At 49.2% G+C, this 17,922-nt stretch overlaps 2 protein-coding genes across 2 annotated transcripts in view; both read left to right on the top strand.

Moving 5' to 3' along the window:
- The window catches only part of LOC119449498 (cullin-associated NEDD8-dissociated protein 1-like), a 78,851-nt gene extending 77,819 nt beyond the window's left edge, over positions 1-1,032 (top strand). Inside the window, 1 exon segment of the mRNA XM_037712681.2 lies at positions 558-1,032. Within this exon segment, the coding sequence (XP_037568609.1) occupies positions 558-691 (134 nt within the window). The 3' untranslated portion in view covers positions 692-1,032.
- Positions 1,033-7,418: 6,386 nt separating this feature from the next.
- LOC125944628 (acid-sensing ion channel 4-A-like) lies at positions 7,419-17,268 on the top strand. The gene is made up of 3 exons (XM_049665143.1): positions 7,419-7,522; positions 13,367-13,718; positions 17,014-17,268. Exons 1-3 carry the CDS (start codon positions 7,419-7,421, stop codon positions 17,248-17,250), a joined length of 693 nt encoding a protein of 230 aa, XP_049521100.1. The 3' UTR covers positions 17,251-17,268.
- The last annotated feature ends 654 nt before the right edge of the window (positions 17,269-17,922 follow it).

Here is a 17,922-nt window from a genome sequence, read left to right as displayed (position 1 = left end):
CGTCATCGATCCAGTATGCTCTGTATCAGCTGTGCTGATGCACTGTATAGCTGCATCATACTTTCCGCCACATTAAGAGGACATTGCTGCAAGAAGTGTGTGTGTCGATTTTGAATGCGTGGCATACTGTTTCATTCGAGGCTCAAGAGTGTCAAGGTCACAGGAATCTCAAGCAGTAATGGATGGCATGGAGGACAACCAGCTTTCGGAGAACGTTGATGCAGCAGGCTCTTCAAACTATAGGGCAGTGGACGTGACGAGGACGTAGTAAAAATGTTCATAAGCAGTCCGAGTGCAGTTTGAGGCTTCAGTAAGTCGCCATAAGCCTGCCTCATGCAAGTCCTGCTCCCTGCAAAAAAATTTATAAAAACGTGCGGACCTTATGTGGTTAAATATGGTATCTCAGCAATACAATTGTGATGTCTGGTCAATATTTCTGTCACTCTAGAATATGTGTCGCATTTGCACTTTTCAGGATCACTGTATAGTGCTGGTGGTGTTTGTGCTATCACATTGCGAGCTCACTCTTATTGGTGCCACTTCTGTTTGCATTCCAGACAAAAACCCACTGCTGAATGAGTTCCTTTCCCACATCAAGTCTACACCAGATCTGCAGGCTCTATATGAAAGCATACAGAAAGACACCAGTGCAAATGTCACGGACTCTGCAAATGTGATGGACATCAGCTGAAAAGCCCAAGTGGCATCCAGGACTGCTGGCGCACCGCGCTCATGTCACCGGCCTTGTTCATAGTGGGCATGCCTGAGCTGTGCACTCTCTTGATGAATAGGGCAGCTGGCATGTGTGCGTGTGTACCAAGTGTCATGGGTTTGTTTGTGTCGCCAAAAGTATAGTGGAGAAGACAAGGGAGCCAAGTTGTTGCCTTGTTGACTGTTGTGAAGACTCAAGGGAAAGTGCGCCCCCCTCTGCCAGTTTACACATGACCCTGGACAGCCTCTGTTTACACTTTTTTTTTAATACATGCGTAATAGGGCTGCTGGTGTGAATCATACCATTTGTCTCATCCTGAATGTGTTTGTGGTTCTTCAAAACGGAAAGAAAGCTGCTCGCAAGTGGGTGGCACAAGAAAGACATTAGCGTCAAGTTGCAACTGAAATACTGGTTATTTTGCATGTTTTGAAATATATATATAGTTAATCCTGGATATATCGAACTCGAAGGGGATCACAAAATTGTTCGATATATCGATAGTTCAAATTATAAAATACCTATCTGAAGCTTATCTGAAAACTGCAAGTCTCGGACAACCAGGAATTGACTGATTTGTTTCCTACAAGCCCGCGTCGAATGCACAAGGTTTGCTCGTGCTGGTTGCACGTTTTCAGAATGTAGTAGAAATGTATGCTGTAGGGAAGCAAACCAGCCTGCATGGATATTCACTGTGCCGGCATCAGCACACTTGCACAGTGAATTGCACGTGAACGTGCCCGACCGCGTGCCCATTACAGTACGCCATTATAACGGCCAAACGTCAAACACTGGTAAGGAGTTGACCAACCAGATGCTGTTAAGATTCGAAAGTGGCTTCCATGCTTTCTCTTGGAACGTGTGTATCCGACTGGGAGGCCTTTTGCGTTCTTGAAGCAGCATCGGGATCCTCTTTCTGGTAACGGCCGCAGTTAGTATGCTTTGCTGCACTGCAGTTATTTCTGCTATCGGCAAGCTTCACCGCATTATATACTATGTAGCAGTGGAGCTAACTAAAGTAAATCTGTTGCATACTTGGAGGAGCACAGCATGGCACAGTGTTTGATATATCGAGTGTGGCGGTGAACTGGAGTTCGATTACTTTTGCACGGAATTTCTAAGGGGAAGTTACAACAGTTCGATATAAGCAATAATTCCATATGTCCTGGGTTTTTTTATATCCAGGATCGACTCTAATGATAGGGCTTTGTTGGTATGACATGACTTGATGGCATAGATTGTGCTGCTTAGATGACACACAGGGATGCTGACATGTAAGCGTGAAATAGAGCGCAAGGTTTGTGTCTGTTTGGTTTTTGCATGTCGGTGTACTAGTGTGTGTCACCTGGGCAGGACAGCTTACAACTTCAAAATATGTAAAATAGAGGGAACCAAAGTGACCTAGCAAAATCAACGCAGGATCATCTTGAGCCTGATGTCCGCAAGGTGGCCAACCACAACTATGTTGAAAAGGTGGCGATAAAATTAGCTGCTTAATCTTTTGTTTCTGTCCATTTAAAACAGTTACATTGCTGTGGTAGAGATGCCGACTTGGACAAAAGTTATGCATTTGCTCAAAAGCTTAAGATCCTGCAGTGCACAAGGTTTTTAAACTTTGCATACTAATGTGAAGTTTTAGACTGCCCTGATCTCTGAAATTCTTGATTTGCAACTCGTTACACCAGAGAGGAGGTTGGGTGCAGTACTAAAGGGGCATCAACTAAAAAGCCAAGGTTACACTTAGGGACTGCTGGCTCTGTTATTTTTTAATGCACTTGCCACTGGGTGAAAAAGAGCGTAAAAAAGTGCTAGGAAATGCTTTCATGCTGTGCTCTATGAGTGGGCAGTGAATTATGTGCTATGAACTTCACGGTAAATTGCAGAGTCGCACTGCTGTGCTTAATAAGGTTGCAGAGATCCAGGTTATTAACTGTGTCGGATGTAGGTGTGAAGTGCATGTGGTTGAAATTAATTGGAGCCCAATGTTGTGCTGTGCAGCATAACACACCTCAGGAGAATCTTAGGATGTTGAACCTTGGTAATCATCAATTACTAGTGCTTGTATTTAGAAGTGTAAAGTTTACAGGAAGGTCCTTGTTGCAAATACATTTTTTTAGCCAGAAACAATTTTCCTTTAAGCATTAAATGTGAAGTGGTCTTCCACATGTACATCTTAGCGAGACAGAAGCCCTTCACCATATTGACAATACACATTTTAGTAAAGAAAAAATGTCAGTTTCGCCCTAAGGGTGAAGCAATGAATGCGATAGCAACACAGCAATGTCATACGAAGTAAGGTGAGCGGCTTTTGTAGCAATATGAATTGTAGTAAACATAAGCTGATTAAGTAAGCAGGTGTGCTGCGGCGTAAGTAGACCGACATGAAGAGAGCCTCGATGACCACGAGAAGGCGCGTGTGAAACGGTGGTGTTGATGAGAAGCGCTTCCCGTGGGCAGCGCGTGCGAAGGGCTGTAGCGCTGCACTGCCGATCCGGGCTGCATTACATGTGTAGCGTGCGTTGGAAAATGTGGCCCGACTATTACTAACTGAATGAACAAGCGTGGTGTGAGCGCGCACAAACATGAATAGATCACACTGAATGACCGCAGACGACTGTCAAAACGCTGGCAGCATGCGCATACGCCGCAGCAGCGGGCGAAGGTACGTGCGCTCTATTCGCTTCAACAGAAACTGAGCGGCGAATGCACGGCGCATACAAAGGTCAGAGCCAACAAGCGCAGTTGTTGGCAGAGTAGAAGCTGCCCCCCCCCCCCCCATTTCCCTCCTGCGCGGCCTTCCCGCTTTCTTACTTTCACGTGGGAGAGTGAGTGGCCAGTTCCCCTTGCGCCCGGTTGCAAGATAAGCATTTGGTGCCGTAGCACAGCGTCGCCCGCCTCCCTCCCTCCCATACCCCCACGGCCTTTCGCACGACGGTCGCGTTTGCTTTCCCCCTTGCGTTCGCTCTGCGTGATAGCGCGCTTTCACTCGCGCAACGGCGTGCGGCGATGATTTTATCGCCCTTGGACTTTATACAGAACCTCACGACGACGGCAGCAATCCGGTTGAATTGTCCATATAATTGCTATCGCAATAAATATTACTGCTGCATTTGTGCACTGTTTGCTCCCTGACAATCCCTGAGTTACCTGACAATCTACGCAGGGCAACAGCGAGAAGTGATGAGTGGACCTCGCTTCGTTTATATTTAATTGACAAAGGCTCGTCATACATGTGAGGTTCGGGCTGGGTAGTTGTGTTATTTTTGTAGAAACTCACGATGCAATTTATGTCACATACAGATTGCGTGACAACATGGTATGAACTTTTTGGCGTAACACTGGCCAGAACTCATGTGAAGCAAAGAAATGATGAGCCATTCAACTCTGTGAAGGTGGATGACGAGTGAAGCTGTTTAGCACACTGCACTAAGACCTCCCCATTACTACGACAGAAGAGAAGTGAAATTCAAAATGGAGAACGGCAACTTGTCTTTCTGGTTTGTAAGATCGTTTTTTGTAATTTTGTAAGATCGTTTTTGGATAACCGAACGGCCACCATAAACGTCGGACAAATCAGAAGCAGAAAGCACATGCTAGGTAACATCGGCACCCCGCAAGGGTCAGTGCTTTCGCCGCTTCATTTCAACATCGCAATGCACGATCTCGCAAACAAACTCGAAAGTCCCGGGGGTAGGGCACGCGATTTACGCGGACGACATCACCATTTGGTCCACGAGCGGCCCGCTAGGCACTCTGGAGTAGAACCTACAGCAAGCGCTGGACACCACGGAAGCTTTCCTTACAAACACGGGACTGAAGCTCTCCCCCAGCAAATCAGAGCTCCTCCTGTGCAAACAAGGCCCCAGGCAGAGACAGCCCCTTAGCTGCCTCCCCGTTCACCTACACACCAGGGACGGAGGAAACATCCCCAGGTGTAACACAATTAAGGCCCTGGGCATGGTCATTGAGGCTTACAGCAATGACAACGCGGAGGCACTAAAGCGCATCACAAAGAGCACCCACAACTTCACCAGGGTCATATCCCGGGTCGCCAGCAAAAGGGACGGACTGAAAGAGGACAACCTCATGAAAGCATTTCATGCCTTCCTCATCAGCCACGTAACCTACGCCGCCCCCTTCCTCAACTGGAAGAAGACGGAGCTGAACAAAATCGACAGACTAATCAGAACAGGATTGAAAAAGGTCCTAAGCCTCCCTAGAAACACTAGCACGGAACGACTCCTCCAATTGGGGCTACACAACACGGCAACAGAACTCTTTGAAGCACAGCGAAACGCCCAAATTAGTCGGCTCTCACTCACAAAGGCGGGCATCGAGATATTACTAGAAGCAGACATACAGCCCCTCTTCATGCCACCAGAGAGGTCGCAACCATGCACAAATGCCAAGAGGTCAATAACCGTTGATCCAATACCAAGAAACATACACCCGACCCACAACGAAGGACGGAGAAAAGCGAGAGCGAAGGCAATCCTTGATAACATCAAGTGTAACGAAACGCAAGTCCTCTTCGTTGACGCGGCCAGATATTGGAATCGAGGCGCATACGCGGTCTCTGCGGTGGACGCCCATGGCTCACTCGTCAACGCAGCCACGGTGGTTACCAACTTCACTCACGAAGCAGAAGAAATGGCCGTCGCGGTGGCCCTTCGAAGCTGCAAAGAAGCCTCCGTCATTTACTCGGACTCAAGAACAGCCATCAGAACCTTCTCGGCGGCCCTCGTCTCTAGGAAAGCAGCTACGGTTGTCAACAAAATCTTCCAAGAACCGGGAGGAGACAATCTCACGTCCCCACACGCCACATGGTTCCCGGCCCACATGGGCAACATTTCCGGATCTCCTGAGTGTAATCCGAACGAGCGGACACACCAACTGGCGCGAGAACTCACATTCCGCGTCTGCGGTCCGCCCCCTCGCTTCAACCCAGCCTGCAGGGATCTAGACAACAAAGACCCGCTCGTATCATACCACGAAATCACTTCAAATCATAGGTTTGCACGAAGAATTTTTCCTCCTCCTCACCAAAAGCTCAAAAAAGCACAGGCCGTCACTTACAGACAGTTGCAGACTAGGACATACATCACACCAACAACACTAAGCAGGATCAACCCTGACCTTCCTACTGCATGCCCACACTGCGGCCACGAATACAACAACTTCGAACACATGCTCTGTCTGTGCCCTGCCAACGCGGGCACGGACTTTCCTGACCAGTCCTCCTGGGACTCAGCGCTCAGAAGTACAGAGCTCATCGCTCAGCTCAAGGCTGTCCAGAGGGCCCGGGCCGTCGCCGAAGGACTCTGTCTACCGGCCCCGACCTGGGTGTAGCCACCGGATTGATTGGCGGGACCTCCGGCCCCGCTTTAATTCTTTCTCCTCAGGACCTCAATAAAGTTCGTACTCAGTACTCACTTCTGGTTTTTATATACATTCGTGGTGACTTACGTTAAACCAAATAAAACCCGTAAAACAAAGAGCGTAGTTGTACGTTTTTTTTTTTTTTTGTACGCATATTTACCTTTGCTGGCTTTAGCGTCTTGAAACGAACGCTTGGACACAGGCGAAAAAAGATTACGGGGATGCTATAATTTTCTAAGAATATGAAGGCGAAAGCCTATTTGGACCCATAGCGACGTGGAATGAAGTTCTGAGCCCACGCGGCGATGTATACAAGGCGCCCGTGCTGCCGCCGTTTCTGGAACTTTCTACGGGCGCCACCGCTGACATTTCCATCCTCCTCCCCAGTGTCGCCACCGCGCTTGCCCTCAACGCCCCTGCGGTGCTGCTGACATTTCTCTCCTCCTCGCCAGCGCCGACATTACCCTTTCCGTCAACGCCCTCCCAAGCCACCACTGACAATTGTCTCCTCCTCCCCAGTGCCGCTGTTGCCCTTTCCCTCGGGCGTTGAGCGCGAGGGGCAATATGGGAACGCTGGCCTGATGAGCGGCGTCGGAGCCAGCTCTGGAGATGAAGAACGAGTAGTGGCACGAGCGCGAGGCGAGCTCGCTCACTTTTTCTGTACCTCACAGCGACCTTGAAACATACGATTTAAGGCTGCCGATATCCTTTCCTGTGACATTGTAGCACCAAATTACGCGCCGTCGCTACGCGTCATTGAGGGGCAGACAGACGAACTCTGAATGACAGGGGGACATATTATGTTGGTCTATTTACTGTTTAAACTGATCAAGATTAGACTGTACACTGGGGTACTCTGACAGAAGACAACATAAAACCCAAAGAAAGAAGACGGCGTGGTCTCAGCTTGGTACGGCCCTGCGTCCCTCTTCTTGGTCCGGCTACAGTGTCCTAGAAGGTTTTGTAGTGGGCGCAGAGGAGGGCGCAGGCTGTTATGTTGCATGTTACCGCCGAGTGGAGGAGCGGCAAGACGCCTGAAGCCTGAAGCTGCCTGAAGTTTCTCCGGTGTGAGCGACTGCAAACGGTGACGTTCTTCCTCGGACTCATGGTCCTTCGATGCATTCTCCGCTTTTGCACGGTCCCACTTTCGCTGTCTGCGTTCATGTTGTCTGTATTTACGTTGCTGTTGTCGACGCCTTTCCGCTTTGTTAGCTTTTTTCTCCGGCGTGAACGCGCTACGCCGCACTCCTGGCTTTTCCAGGTAACGGTAAGAGGCAACCGATGACACCCGAAGCTTGCAAAATCGAACGCCGGGCCAGCTGGCCGCGAGATGGCCGCGGCCGGCGTGGCCGCGGCCGGCGGCCGGCGTGGCCGCGGCCGGCGGCCGGCGTGGCCAACGCTGGCCGCGGCCGGCGTGGCCAACGCGCGCTCGTCGTAGTCGGCCCATTTATGCGTTGCTAGTTTGAAAATATATAGTTGCATTCGGGAATACGATCACTTTTACGAGATTTCGCGCTATTCGGCATAGGACGCGCAGTGCACTGTATACAGCACAGCAAACGGCCTCCGACGCGTCCGATGTTTAAGACGCGAAATCGCGCGTGATCGTGAAAGCGATCGCTCGAGGATGCCTGCTCACATGAATGTCGCCCACGGGCGACATTCATGAGTTGCCGTTTTGTCATCATTTCATAAGACACGAAAAACCACTGATATCGGGTACGTCTTATACCCATAAAACTTCGTGCCGACAAGCTAGAATTCGATTTCAGAAAGTTTGTTTTAGCTGCTGCTGCTGCTGCTTCCCTTTGGCCCCTGTGTTGAAGGAGATGGGGCTGCGGTTGGCACATGAAAATGCACGCCGCCTGTGACCAGCGAGAAGTTGCACACGAGAAGTAGTATCGGTCGATCATGAGAGCAATAAGCTAGCGTACGTGCGGTCATTATTCAATCAGTGCATTCTTTTTATTAACATCAATGGCCTATAATTTGAACACATTGGTTTCGAGCTGCCACCGGGCCACCCAAGCAGACGACGGAGAGACGGAACGAACACGGGCTAACTGCAACGCCTTCGCTAACTGCAGAAAAAGGAGATGTCGCCGCATATACGCGAGAGATGCAATGAAAAGGGATGCCACCAGAGAAAGATGAACTGAAAAGGCACCGCAATGTGTGGGAATGAGCGTCTACAACTTCGCGGACTACAGCTTACGCGGAACACGATGCAGATGGCATACATGCATGATCGAGAGCGCGGCGCGCTGTTCACGGCTGTGAAGAAGCCTTCACAGGACACACACACACAAAAGACAGCTTCAAATGATGCGCCGCCGCTCGTATGGCACCGCCTCGCAAGGCGAAACGATTTGGTAGAACCTTAGAAAACTAACGCTATAAGTAATGCAACCCGAAGGCAACCGTAGCCAGTTGGCTGAGCGAGGAAAAAGTCCTCAAGCGCCCACGTTGCAATCCGTCAAGTCCCCACAAAGATGGCGGCGAGCGCTCATCGCCTGTTTTGCCAGAGAATTTCCAGAGAGCAGCCAGACCAAAATCGTCCTGGCTGGTTCTGGCAGCCCGCGGGTAGCCAGAACCGTAAAACGAACGCGCGGCGGAAGTGCGTCGCGCGGTGGGCGGAGCAACCAAGAAAAAAAAAAAAAAATCGTAGCCAGAAGAGGAAAATCGAAGAGGCCCATTGCGTCGTCATCGCATAGTCGCTATCATGTCGTCGTGGTCGCTCCATCATCGTCATTTTGTCGCAGCGATTGCACTGTCGTCGACCCATTGTCATATATTAGTCGTCACGCCGTCGTTGTGATTGCACCTTCGTCATCCCTTTGTCCTCATGCTCGTCGACACGCCGTCGTCGTCATCCCCTTAGTTACATCACCGCCATACCATGGGTATCCTTCCAGGGTCGCCATCACGTTGTCATCATGCAGTAGGCGCCACACCATCGCCGTCATACCATGGTCGTCACCCCGCCGTCGTCATCACATGGTCGTCACACCATCTTTGCCACTCCGGCCAGCGTCGTCATCCCATGGTCGTCACGCTTCTTCGTCACGAGAAGACACCCTCCCTATTGGGAGTCTGCTTATCTGCTTATTAACGTGAAAGCGTTAATAAGCAGATAATATATTGCCAAACCATTCTACCAGGCTTATATTGCCAAACCATTCTACAGTTAAACCTGGATATAACGAAATTGACAAATTCCCGAAAAACTTCGTTATCAAGAGGATTTCGTTATATGCATGTTCGGCACGAAAATTTGAAAAAGAAACGCTTATCGTATTTACTCGATTCTAACGCGCCCTCGATTGTAACGCGTACCCGTTTTCCGTGACCAAAAGAGAGGAAAAAGTTCCAGTCACCGTTTTGCCCGAAAGGCGAAGCATCGATTGCGACAGCAAATTAGCAGAGAGCTATACGAAGTAAGGATAATAGTATCACTATAGTTGCTCATACCTTAATTTGTCTTACATTCTTGACAATGTTATTCCTCGGAATTTTGAGAATGATAGCCCACTAACAAATGTAATGGAAAAAAAAAACACCGATAGCGCATGCCTTTTAGGTTAAATATTCTTAGACGTAATTATTAAAAGTGCGAAACAATAACAGAAACCTGCAAATGATGCAATTTTTTTGGCGGCTGTGCACACCTCCGGGATCGGCCCAGGCAAGAGGCCGTGTTTCTACCAGAAAGCTCGCCTTCGTGCATCTATAGCGTTCGCTGCCCGCGTTTCCTCGTAAGCATTACGGTTATAGATAAGCTGCAGTTGTCGGGAAGCACGAGAAGCAGTCAGGGATCTTCCAATGCTATCGCGTTCCACTCTTAACGGCGAAGCTTAAGCGTCCTCCAAGTTTTCTTTTACACCTGCGTTGCAACGTTCGGCTAATCGAACGTCGCGTGAACTCGATTCGTGCGACTCGGCTCGCATGAAACTCTTTCATAATAATCTCTCACTGGTGTGGGAGGGCGCGCTGAGGCTGAACAGATGTTAGACGCTTAGTAGGATGTACACGTGGAGCGAGGACTTGTGTATTTACATGATCACGCTCCTGATTGGCTGCCGCAAAACGACACATTGTTGTGGAAGGGAGTATAGATTGGTGAGCTAGCCGCATAAACTGCTGAACTGTTGTCGTTCGATCACGGGCCGTTTAACTGCTCAATACGGCACTGCCCAACATCGGATCGGGTGCGAGCTTTTTGAGCAGGTCACGTGAATAATGGAAGCCGGGGAACGCTTTCTCGCGTGATGCAGACGTGCTACCGCTTTCTTTGGGAAGGCATTAGTCGGATTCGTTCATGCGCAATTATTAATGACAAGCGTTCAAGTTTCCAGGAAATGGGACGGTGCCGTGCGAGATGAATTCGTTGCCATGCACTGCTGCGTTTTGTGGTACGGTGCTCGAATGCTTAGCTTCATACTTCTTGAGTTAGATCTTTCGACGGGAGTTCAGCTGGTTCACCCTTTCCAGAGCCTTGCACGAATTGAGATGCCATCAGCGTTACTATTACTACGGTAAGGAATATTCTGGCACTCTCCATTAAGCAAAGCTATAATTGCCTGCGCAATTTTTAAAATTAAGTTCTGTTGCGGCTGCATTTCGCGCGAAATTTGCTAGAAAACTTAAAATTTCGAGCAAGCCATACAATTTTCCTCCGCTTGTCCCAAGCCATCCTCCTCTATCGCATATTTAAGAACTATGTAGTCGGCCCCGTCAAACGCAATGCGCGGCACGGTGTTGCTGAATTATCCTGTATATACACGACGACCGTGCATGTCCGAGTGTCGAAAGTATCGCCTACTACTGAGCTCTTCTTTCAAACACTTCGTCGTGCCATGCATAGTGCTTGAAGCAAAGGAGGCAAACGCATGCGGCCATGCCACAGTATGAGCTATTACTACGACTCAGCACGCGGCAGGGTTATTAGCTATGATTGGGTGATTTCCGCGCTAAGCGGCGTATTGTGGAGCGGCAAATATTGAGCCTGACAGGAGGTTCGATGAGCAGAGGCTGCATTACCCATCGATCACTTTCGAGGATGATATAAGCGCGTGGTTATACTGACTAATCCATTCACATAATAACCACAGTGGCAACAAGACATCGAACTGGACATAGCGTGGCACAAAAGTGATCCCCGAAAGTGATTCATCGAAAATAGGGACTCATGGGTGCTATGCAGGAAGGTCCGAGTTTGACATAGTTCGGGGTCTCCTCGAGTTATGGCGACACCCTCAGATGAATGAGCTAATGATATCAAGACATAAAATGCAACACTCGGCAGTTTCATTGGCTTATCTAGATTCACTCTTGGGTTATATCACATGGGCGTTACCTCATGGGCGTTAGCTCATGGGCAGCCGAAAAAGAAGGAGTCACGTGGTTGAATCGTCGGTGCCTTCCTTCATTTGTTTATCGTTCCACGCAGTGCATTTACCTGTGCAAGTAAGTTACATATATTTTTAAAATCTTTTAACGCTTTCGAAAGAAAGGAAAGGGTTGGCATGAGAATTCGCCACGTCTGCGATGTCCGCATTCGGCGGTGGATAGAGAGATAATGGCCGACGGAAGGAGCCCCAGAAAGGCGTGGCAAGTGTCTTGCGCCGAGTGTGTAATAGCTGGACAGTCGCGGGATAGCGCTGATAACAATAAGCGGCGCTGGCGCGTAACATTGTCCAGTCTTCTGTGTTCGAAACGCGGAAGCGACCTGCGCAGGGTGTGTTGACATGCGTTGCTTTACCTCGACATTTTATTGTCTGCTGCTTCCGCACGGTCCGCGCTATCTTTGTTCACTAACTGCCACCGAGCAAACTCAGGCGAGCAAGAAACTCTGAGCATCCTGCTTGGCACCCAAGGGTGCCTTCATGCAAAGTGCGAGTCTGATCGCTGATGGGCTCATTCATACCGCAACATTGTAAGACGAAGACAGACGGACGAACGGACGGATGGATGAAGGCTGAAGAAATTAACTTAGAAGCAGTGCGGGCTTCCTATATACACCCCTCTATCGGGACATGAACGCTCGCGTCCATACGTTTTACATTTGCTGCCAAAAGACTGTGGCGAAGACGAAGCAAATTCAATAATGTTGCTGTTTAGGCGTGTTGGTGAGACGTGAAAAAAAAAAAAAAAAAAAGAGCTTTAAGCGTTCGTGTTTCTCCCGTCTTCTTTCACAGTCCTCGTCTGGTTGCGGGCTTAATCTTTTTTTACAACTTCAAAAAATGTTTCTCTTGCTCAGAACAAAAAGTAAGTTTATAAAGCTTTCTCAGTTTGGAAACAATACAATGCACCACCAGGAGCGTTAATTTGCGCATTTCGCTAGGACCGACTTTGTGTTCAAGTGGCGGCTATACATAGGCAGACATGGGTCTCTTGCATATTAATCATCGTATGTGCGCACTGCTGCGCAATATATCTGCCTAAAGACATTTATGGCGTAAGGTACGGCTCCTGGGCACTTACCTTGTTTATATATTGAGAGAAAACTTTTATTAAAATAAAGGGGGACCGCAGGGAGCTTGTATAAAATTTGTGTTTCTGTATGAAGCAATTTTTGTAGAAATTTCAAATATAAGCAAGTTGTTCCATTTGTAAAGGCTTAAAAACGGAATATTTGCTAATAATCGATGTATGCAATTTTAAGTGGGAGGCCTATCCTCAGTCTCCTGAGAAAGGTAAGTGTTGATTTTTTACTAGAGGAACGGCAGTTTTTGGCAACGCCTTTTATGGTGGGTACTTTGGTGCTTACGAGAAAGTTCGGATGGCGCTTGAGCTTGTTGAAATTCTTTCTCGCTAAAAATATTTCATGGAATGACTTTTCGTGTTGTAAGCTAACGCCCACTTTTAGAAAGAAATTGCAGATGGTCGATCGCCAAGGTTGGTACAGTTGGTGTAGAATGATCACGATCGCTCAATTTTACCGACAGGCATGTGCGACTTTGCAGAATCACAACCCAATAGCCAGCGAAGCTGCTAGTGCGACTATAGCCCGTACACTTACCACAGCTTTCAGCACTCTGCGCCGTTTAGTTCTTCATATACTATATATATGTGCGCGTTTCTGCTTACGAGGCCTCTGTGTTTCCGCGTCTCCCTTTACATTTTCATAATCATATTCTGCTTCGCGAAAAAATGAAAACGCTCTTTATTTTGTGTAAAATAAAACCGCGACTTACGCATGAACTCCGCGTTAGAATACCAGCGAGGCTCGCGCTCTTGTTAGGACTAGGAGCGTGGACGAGTGCGGCGTTTGTCCAGGTCGGCGCTGCGGCGTAGCTCGGTGCCTGGTCTTCGGCTGGTTGCGAGCCCCGCGCCTTTGCCTCGCCTGCGGCGAGTGACGTGGCTGCTGGTGTGGCTGTCGCTCGGGGCGCTCCTGACGCAGGACCTAAGCGCCGTCGTGACCGACTACCTGCGCTTCGACGATATCGTAACAGTGTCGGTGCACGAGCCGGCGCGACCCAGCTTCCCCGCTGTCACCGTGTGCAACGTGAACCGGGTGCGCCGGTCGGCGCTTTGCGACCACCACCGGCGGCCGCTGCACGCGCTCGACCCAGCACTGCTGCGCTGGAGACGCCTCCTCTGCAACTCCACTACTTACCCGAACATTGCGGTGAGGCTCGGCGTCCCTTGTATAAGCGACTGGTGACCACGTGGAACGCATTTTCGGCGAATTTTCAGCGTGGCGTTGCCTGGTGTCAGCTCATACGTTTCGAAATGTGCGATTTCGCAACCAGAATGTGTTTTGTGATGTTAACTTCTAAAAGCAGATACCGTAGGGCACATATTCAGATAACAAAGCAAAGCAGCGGTGTCTTTGCGCGACGTAAAGCGTACGACGCGTTGAGGCCGGACGACTCCACGCTCAAAATAGGTCGGAGAGATGCCCCACGTGGTTGCTGCATCACATCTTCACCTGTCTACTAGGTCGGCAAACTCACTCACTAGTCGACTCACTCAGGCTCAGACCGACCCGTGAGTCTGAGTCTGAACGAGTCCGCTAGAGTAGAATTTGATGACTTTGAGTCAACGTGAGCCCTGAGCAAAATATATTTTGTAAGTGAGTCGATTACGTCGATGGATAGATGGATAGAAACTTTTATTGAGCGATGGTAAGATTCGCGGTGAGTCTTAGAAGATCGGAGGCTCTTGGTCTCGCGGTGGGGGGGGCCTCAGTCCAGGGCTCCGCTTGCCGTCGCCGCCCTGCGTGCCCTGTCAATCAGGCTAAGCTGATCGTCCAAGGCCTCGCTGGCCAACAGCGACTCCCACCGCTCCGCGCTTCGGGTGTTGGATGGGGGGTAAGGCAGTAATTGCACGATCACGCCCATGTAATGTGGAATAGAGTGGCTTTCTCGGAACACCACGGGCAGCGTGAAGGGTATGCCGTGGGGTGGATTTGAAGCATCTGTGCACAAGTGAAGCACACAAAAAGTCGCAGTTTCGCCCGAAAGGCGAAGCGTCGATTGCGATAGCAAATTAGTAGACAGCTCTACGAAGTAAGGATATTAGGTTTATCGGCCGTATAAACTTGCAGACATTTGCCTACTAACTAAATTAACAAGCATGGTGTCACGCGCGCACAGGTAAACATGAAGACATCTCGCTCGATGACCGAGGAAACTCGCTGTCAAAACGCTGGAGTAAGGAAGCGCGGCAGCAGCAGCGAGCGAATTGACCTTCGTGCTGTGTCTCGCTTCAACGCGAACTAAACGTCGAAAGCACAGCGCATACGAAGCTACCGGCACTCGGCGTGGCCTACTTTGGCCACATCGCAGAATGCTTTGAAGATAAGGCCCAGCGGGCGCGAACTTTGTCCACGTCGCAGATCGCTTTCAAGATACGGCGCCTGCGCGGCTGCGCCGCAGTAGCGCACCCAGGATCTCTGCCAGGGGGGGGGGGGGGGGGGGGTGGGTTGACAGTTTGCCAATACCATCTAAACAGCACTAATTTCGATTTCTTCACGGGACATTGTCAAAAAATGCGCTTTTTACGAGTGTGCAGACGATTGCGCGCCTTGCATCGTAGTTGCAGTACTCAGATGCGTAAGGAAAGAAAAGGGGTTAAACAAAAGGGGGGGCGGGGGGGGGGGCTAAGTGGGCCTCAGGGGGGGGTTACAACCCGAATCACTCCCCCCCCCGGTCGGTGCGCCACTGCAGCGCCGTAAGCAACAGCCGCCTGAATAGAACGACCCACCCCGTGTCTTGCGCGCCACAGAGGACGGCGCGCTTCCGCCACGCCTGCCTTCCTCGCGCGCGCGAAATTGTGCTGCGACCGTCGGCTGACCCTCGCAAGCTTTCACTCGCACCTACAGCGTACGGCGCGCGGCGACGATGTTATCGCGTTTAGACGTCATACGGAACATCACGGCGACGGCAGAAATGCGCTTGGAGTGTCCACAGAATTGCTATCGCGATAATAAATGAACGAAGTGTAACTTCAATTGACAGCGTTCGGTTTACGAATGGATCGCACGGCCAGTGTACTACTCCCCTGTAAAGCGTGCTTTGTCTGTTAGACAGATGTGCAGCTTAAGAAAACCACCTTGTGGAATGTCGGGCTTATGTCGGTTGCCGGCCTCGTTCTGGTAATTTCAGCGGTGACGCTTTGGAGATGCGTGCGATTACTTCGCTGTGCCATGGACTAATGGCACCGGTGTTTGCACATTATATCACTGTAAAAAATAGGTAGTTTGCAAGACACATTAGCAATAGCGTTTTCTCAACTGGCTTCTCTTCCTCCGGGCAAAGTCCACTTACAGAGAGAGAGAAAGAAACGTTTATTGTAGAAACAGTGTCCCGAGCGAGGCCTGGTATCACCCTGAGGTGGGAAGGTTCCTTAGTCCAGGAACTCTCTGGCTTCGACTGGCCTCCTGGCCCTGGCGACGAGTTGTCGTTGGTCTTCCAGGTCCCCGAGGGCGAGCTTGGCCTACCACGTTTCGACTAGGTGGCCTTCGTTTGATTGTGGTGCTTGGTCCACTTACAGAAAAGCAGAATAACACAAAAACAGCAAAACGAGACAATATGACAAGAAAACATGGGAAGATGAGATGGTAAGGTGCAGCCAGAAAACTTCGCGCCAACGTCACGTCTGCGCATCCAGCAACTGATTTTCGACAGGGTTTACTCAATTGCACAGGTCTACTCTGCGAAAATTTCGTTTGTTTCCTTTAGCTTCCAAGACGCTAATTTTATCAACGAAATTGATTTGCTCAAGAATAACGGCACGGTGTCTCTTTTTCTTAAAGGCGTTAAGTTGTTATTATCATTATATGTATATTTCTTGTAATCTCGCAAATCACCGCAGGAAGTAGACACAGAGGCAGAGTTAAATCTGAGAATGGAGCGCTGATTCCCGAATCATCGTGGTGCCTTTGGCGTAAAGCAAAACACAAAATAATAGGGCGGACAACATTGCCATTGACCGCCCTCTTTCATCTGTACTCTGCTTGGAGCCTAAGACGCCACAATGAATCTGAAACCACAATCGAACCCAAATTTCACTTCTTCTGGCGCCTAAAATTTGGCCGAAACCTTGGAGTAGTTTGCGCCACACTGGACAAATTCATCGAAGCATTTTTCGTTGCTAAGAGATGTTTTTGTCTGCTTCCGCGTTTCTTTTTTGTCACATTGTCTTTTAATTATTACTTTCTTTTTTCTCTTATTAAGGTTGCGCTTCAATTGTTTCTTGTTTTTGTTTTTTGTTGCAAATATTGACTTTTGATTCTAGCCTCTAAATTTTTTCCTGCATGGCAAATCTCCCTAGAGGATACATGTGTCATCTCTTAAGAGCAGAGCATTAATACTGCATTCTTGGAGGGATGTGCAAGTGAAAGTGTGGGCCCTGTGTCAAGTTCGCGATAGAATTACAATCTTGTTTTTATTAGTTAGTTTGCATGCTATACTTTACAGTTGAGCAAGGAGGATCTGGAACTGCAGCGAGAGCTGGCCGAATGGACCCGGACAGTGTTCCGCAACACCCGATACGCGGACCTTCACCTGGGACACCAAGTGGACAACATGCTGCAACACTGCGCCTTCAACGGCCAAGACTGCAGGGCGATTGAGTATACGCCGCTCATGGCCGCTTTGCTGCCCGCACATGCGACGGCGGCAACGCATTTACTCGCGGGAACAAAAGGGCATTAGTAGCTTGATACCCAAGCTAAAAAGAGTTTATTTGAGAATAGGTTTACGGAACGGCGCACTTAGAGTGGCGAGTGGAATGTTAGCGCGTGCAGGTGCTGTAGTTTATCAATTTACATTGTTCGACGGATACCTGTGTGGCGAGGAAGGAACTGAAGTAAAACACAGGCTCACCTAATAAAATTAAACTATAATGTTGATCCTGGAATTGACATTATGTTTTATTTTTATTTTTCGAGCGTATATTCTTACGTCAGGAATCGGTATTGTCACGTTGTAGTTGTCGCATTGTTTAGCCGCTGAAAAGCGGTCACCGGTGAAAGATTAACAAGTACAGATGTCAATATTGGCACGAAGAAATGTCACGATGATGATTAATTCGAGCTCGCCGAAAGAGAATAGCCTTCTTTAATGATGGCCGACATTCAAGAGAACGCGCGCACACCTGCGCCCTTCGTCGTCTTCTCTCTGGCGATCTTGTGCCTAGTGGGCAGCTGACTTCTGACGATCGGTGCCTTAGTGGGCAGCTTACTTCGCGTCAATATTATATTTTATTTTGATTTCGCGAGTCTATGTCTTCAAGTAATTTATCGTAACGTTACGTTTCTATCGTTAACGTTATCAAAACCACCTGCCGCCGACTACGCATGCGCAGTTGGCGGCAGTATACCGGTA

This window comes from Dermacentor silvarum, chromosome 4, assembly GCF_013339745.2.
Source record: "Dermacentor silvarum isolate Dsil-2018 chromosome 4, BIME_Dsil_1.4, whole genome shotgun sequence".
NCBI classification, from domain to species: Eukaryota; Metazoa; Arthropoda; class Arachnida; order Ixodida; family Ixodidae; genus Dermacentor; species Dermacentor silvarum.
Note: the sequence above shows the minus strand (reverse complement) of the source record. Positions and strands in the feature narration are given on the sequence as shown.

Bases quoted from the DNA above. Each gene is read 5' to 3' on its own strand.
- LOC125944628 (XM_049665143.1), top strand. From the start codon at position 7,419: ATGGCCGCGGCCGGCGTGGCCGCGGCCGGCGGCCGGCGTGGCCGCGGC. The intron at 7,523-13,366 runs GTAGTCGGCCCA...GCGTTTGTCCAG, and splicing joins GTGGCCAACGCGCGCTCGTC to GTCGGCGCTGCGGCGTAGCT. The intron at 13,719-17,013 runs GTGAGGCTCGGC...TATACTTTACAG, and splicing joins CTACTTACCCGAACATTGCG to TTGAGCAAGGAGGATCTGGA.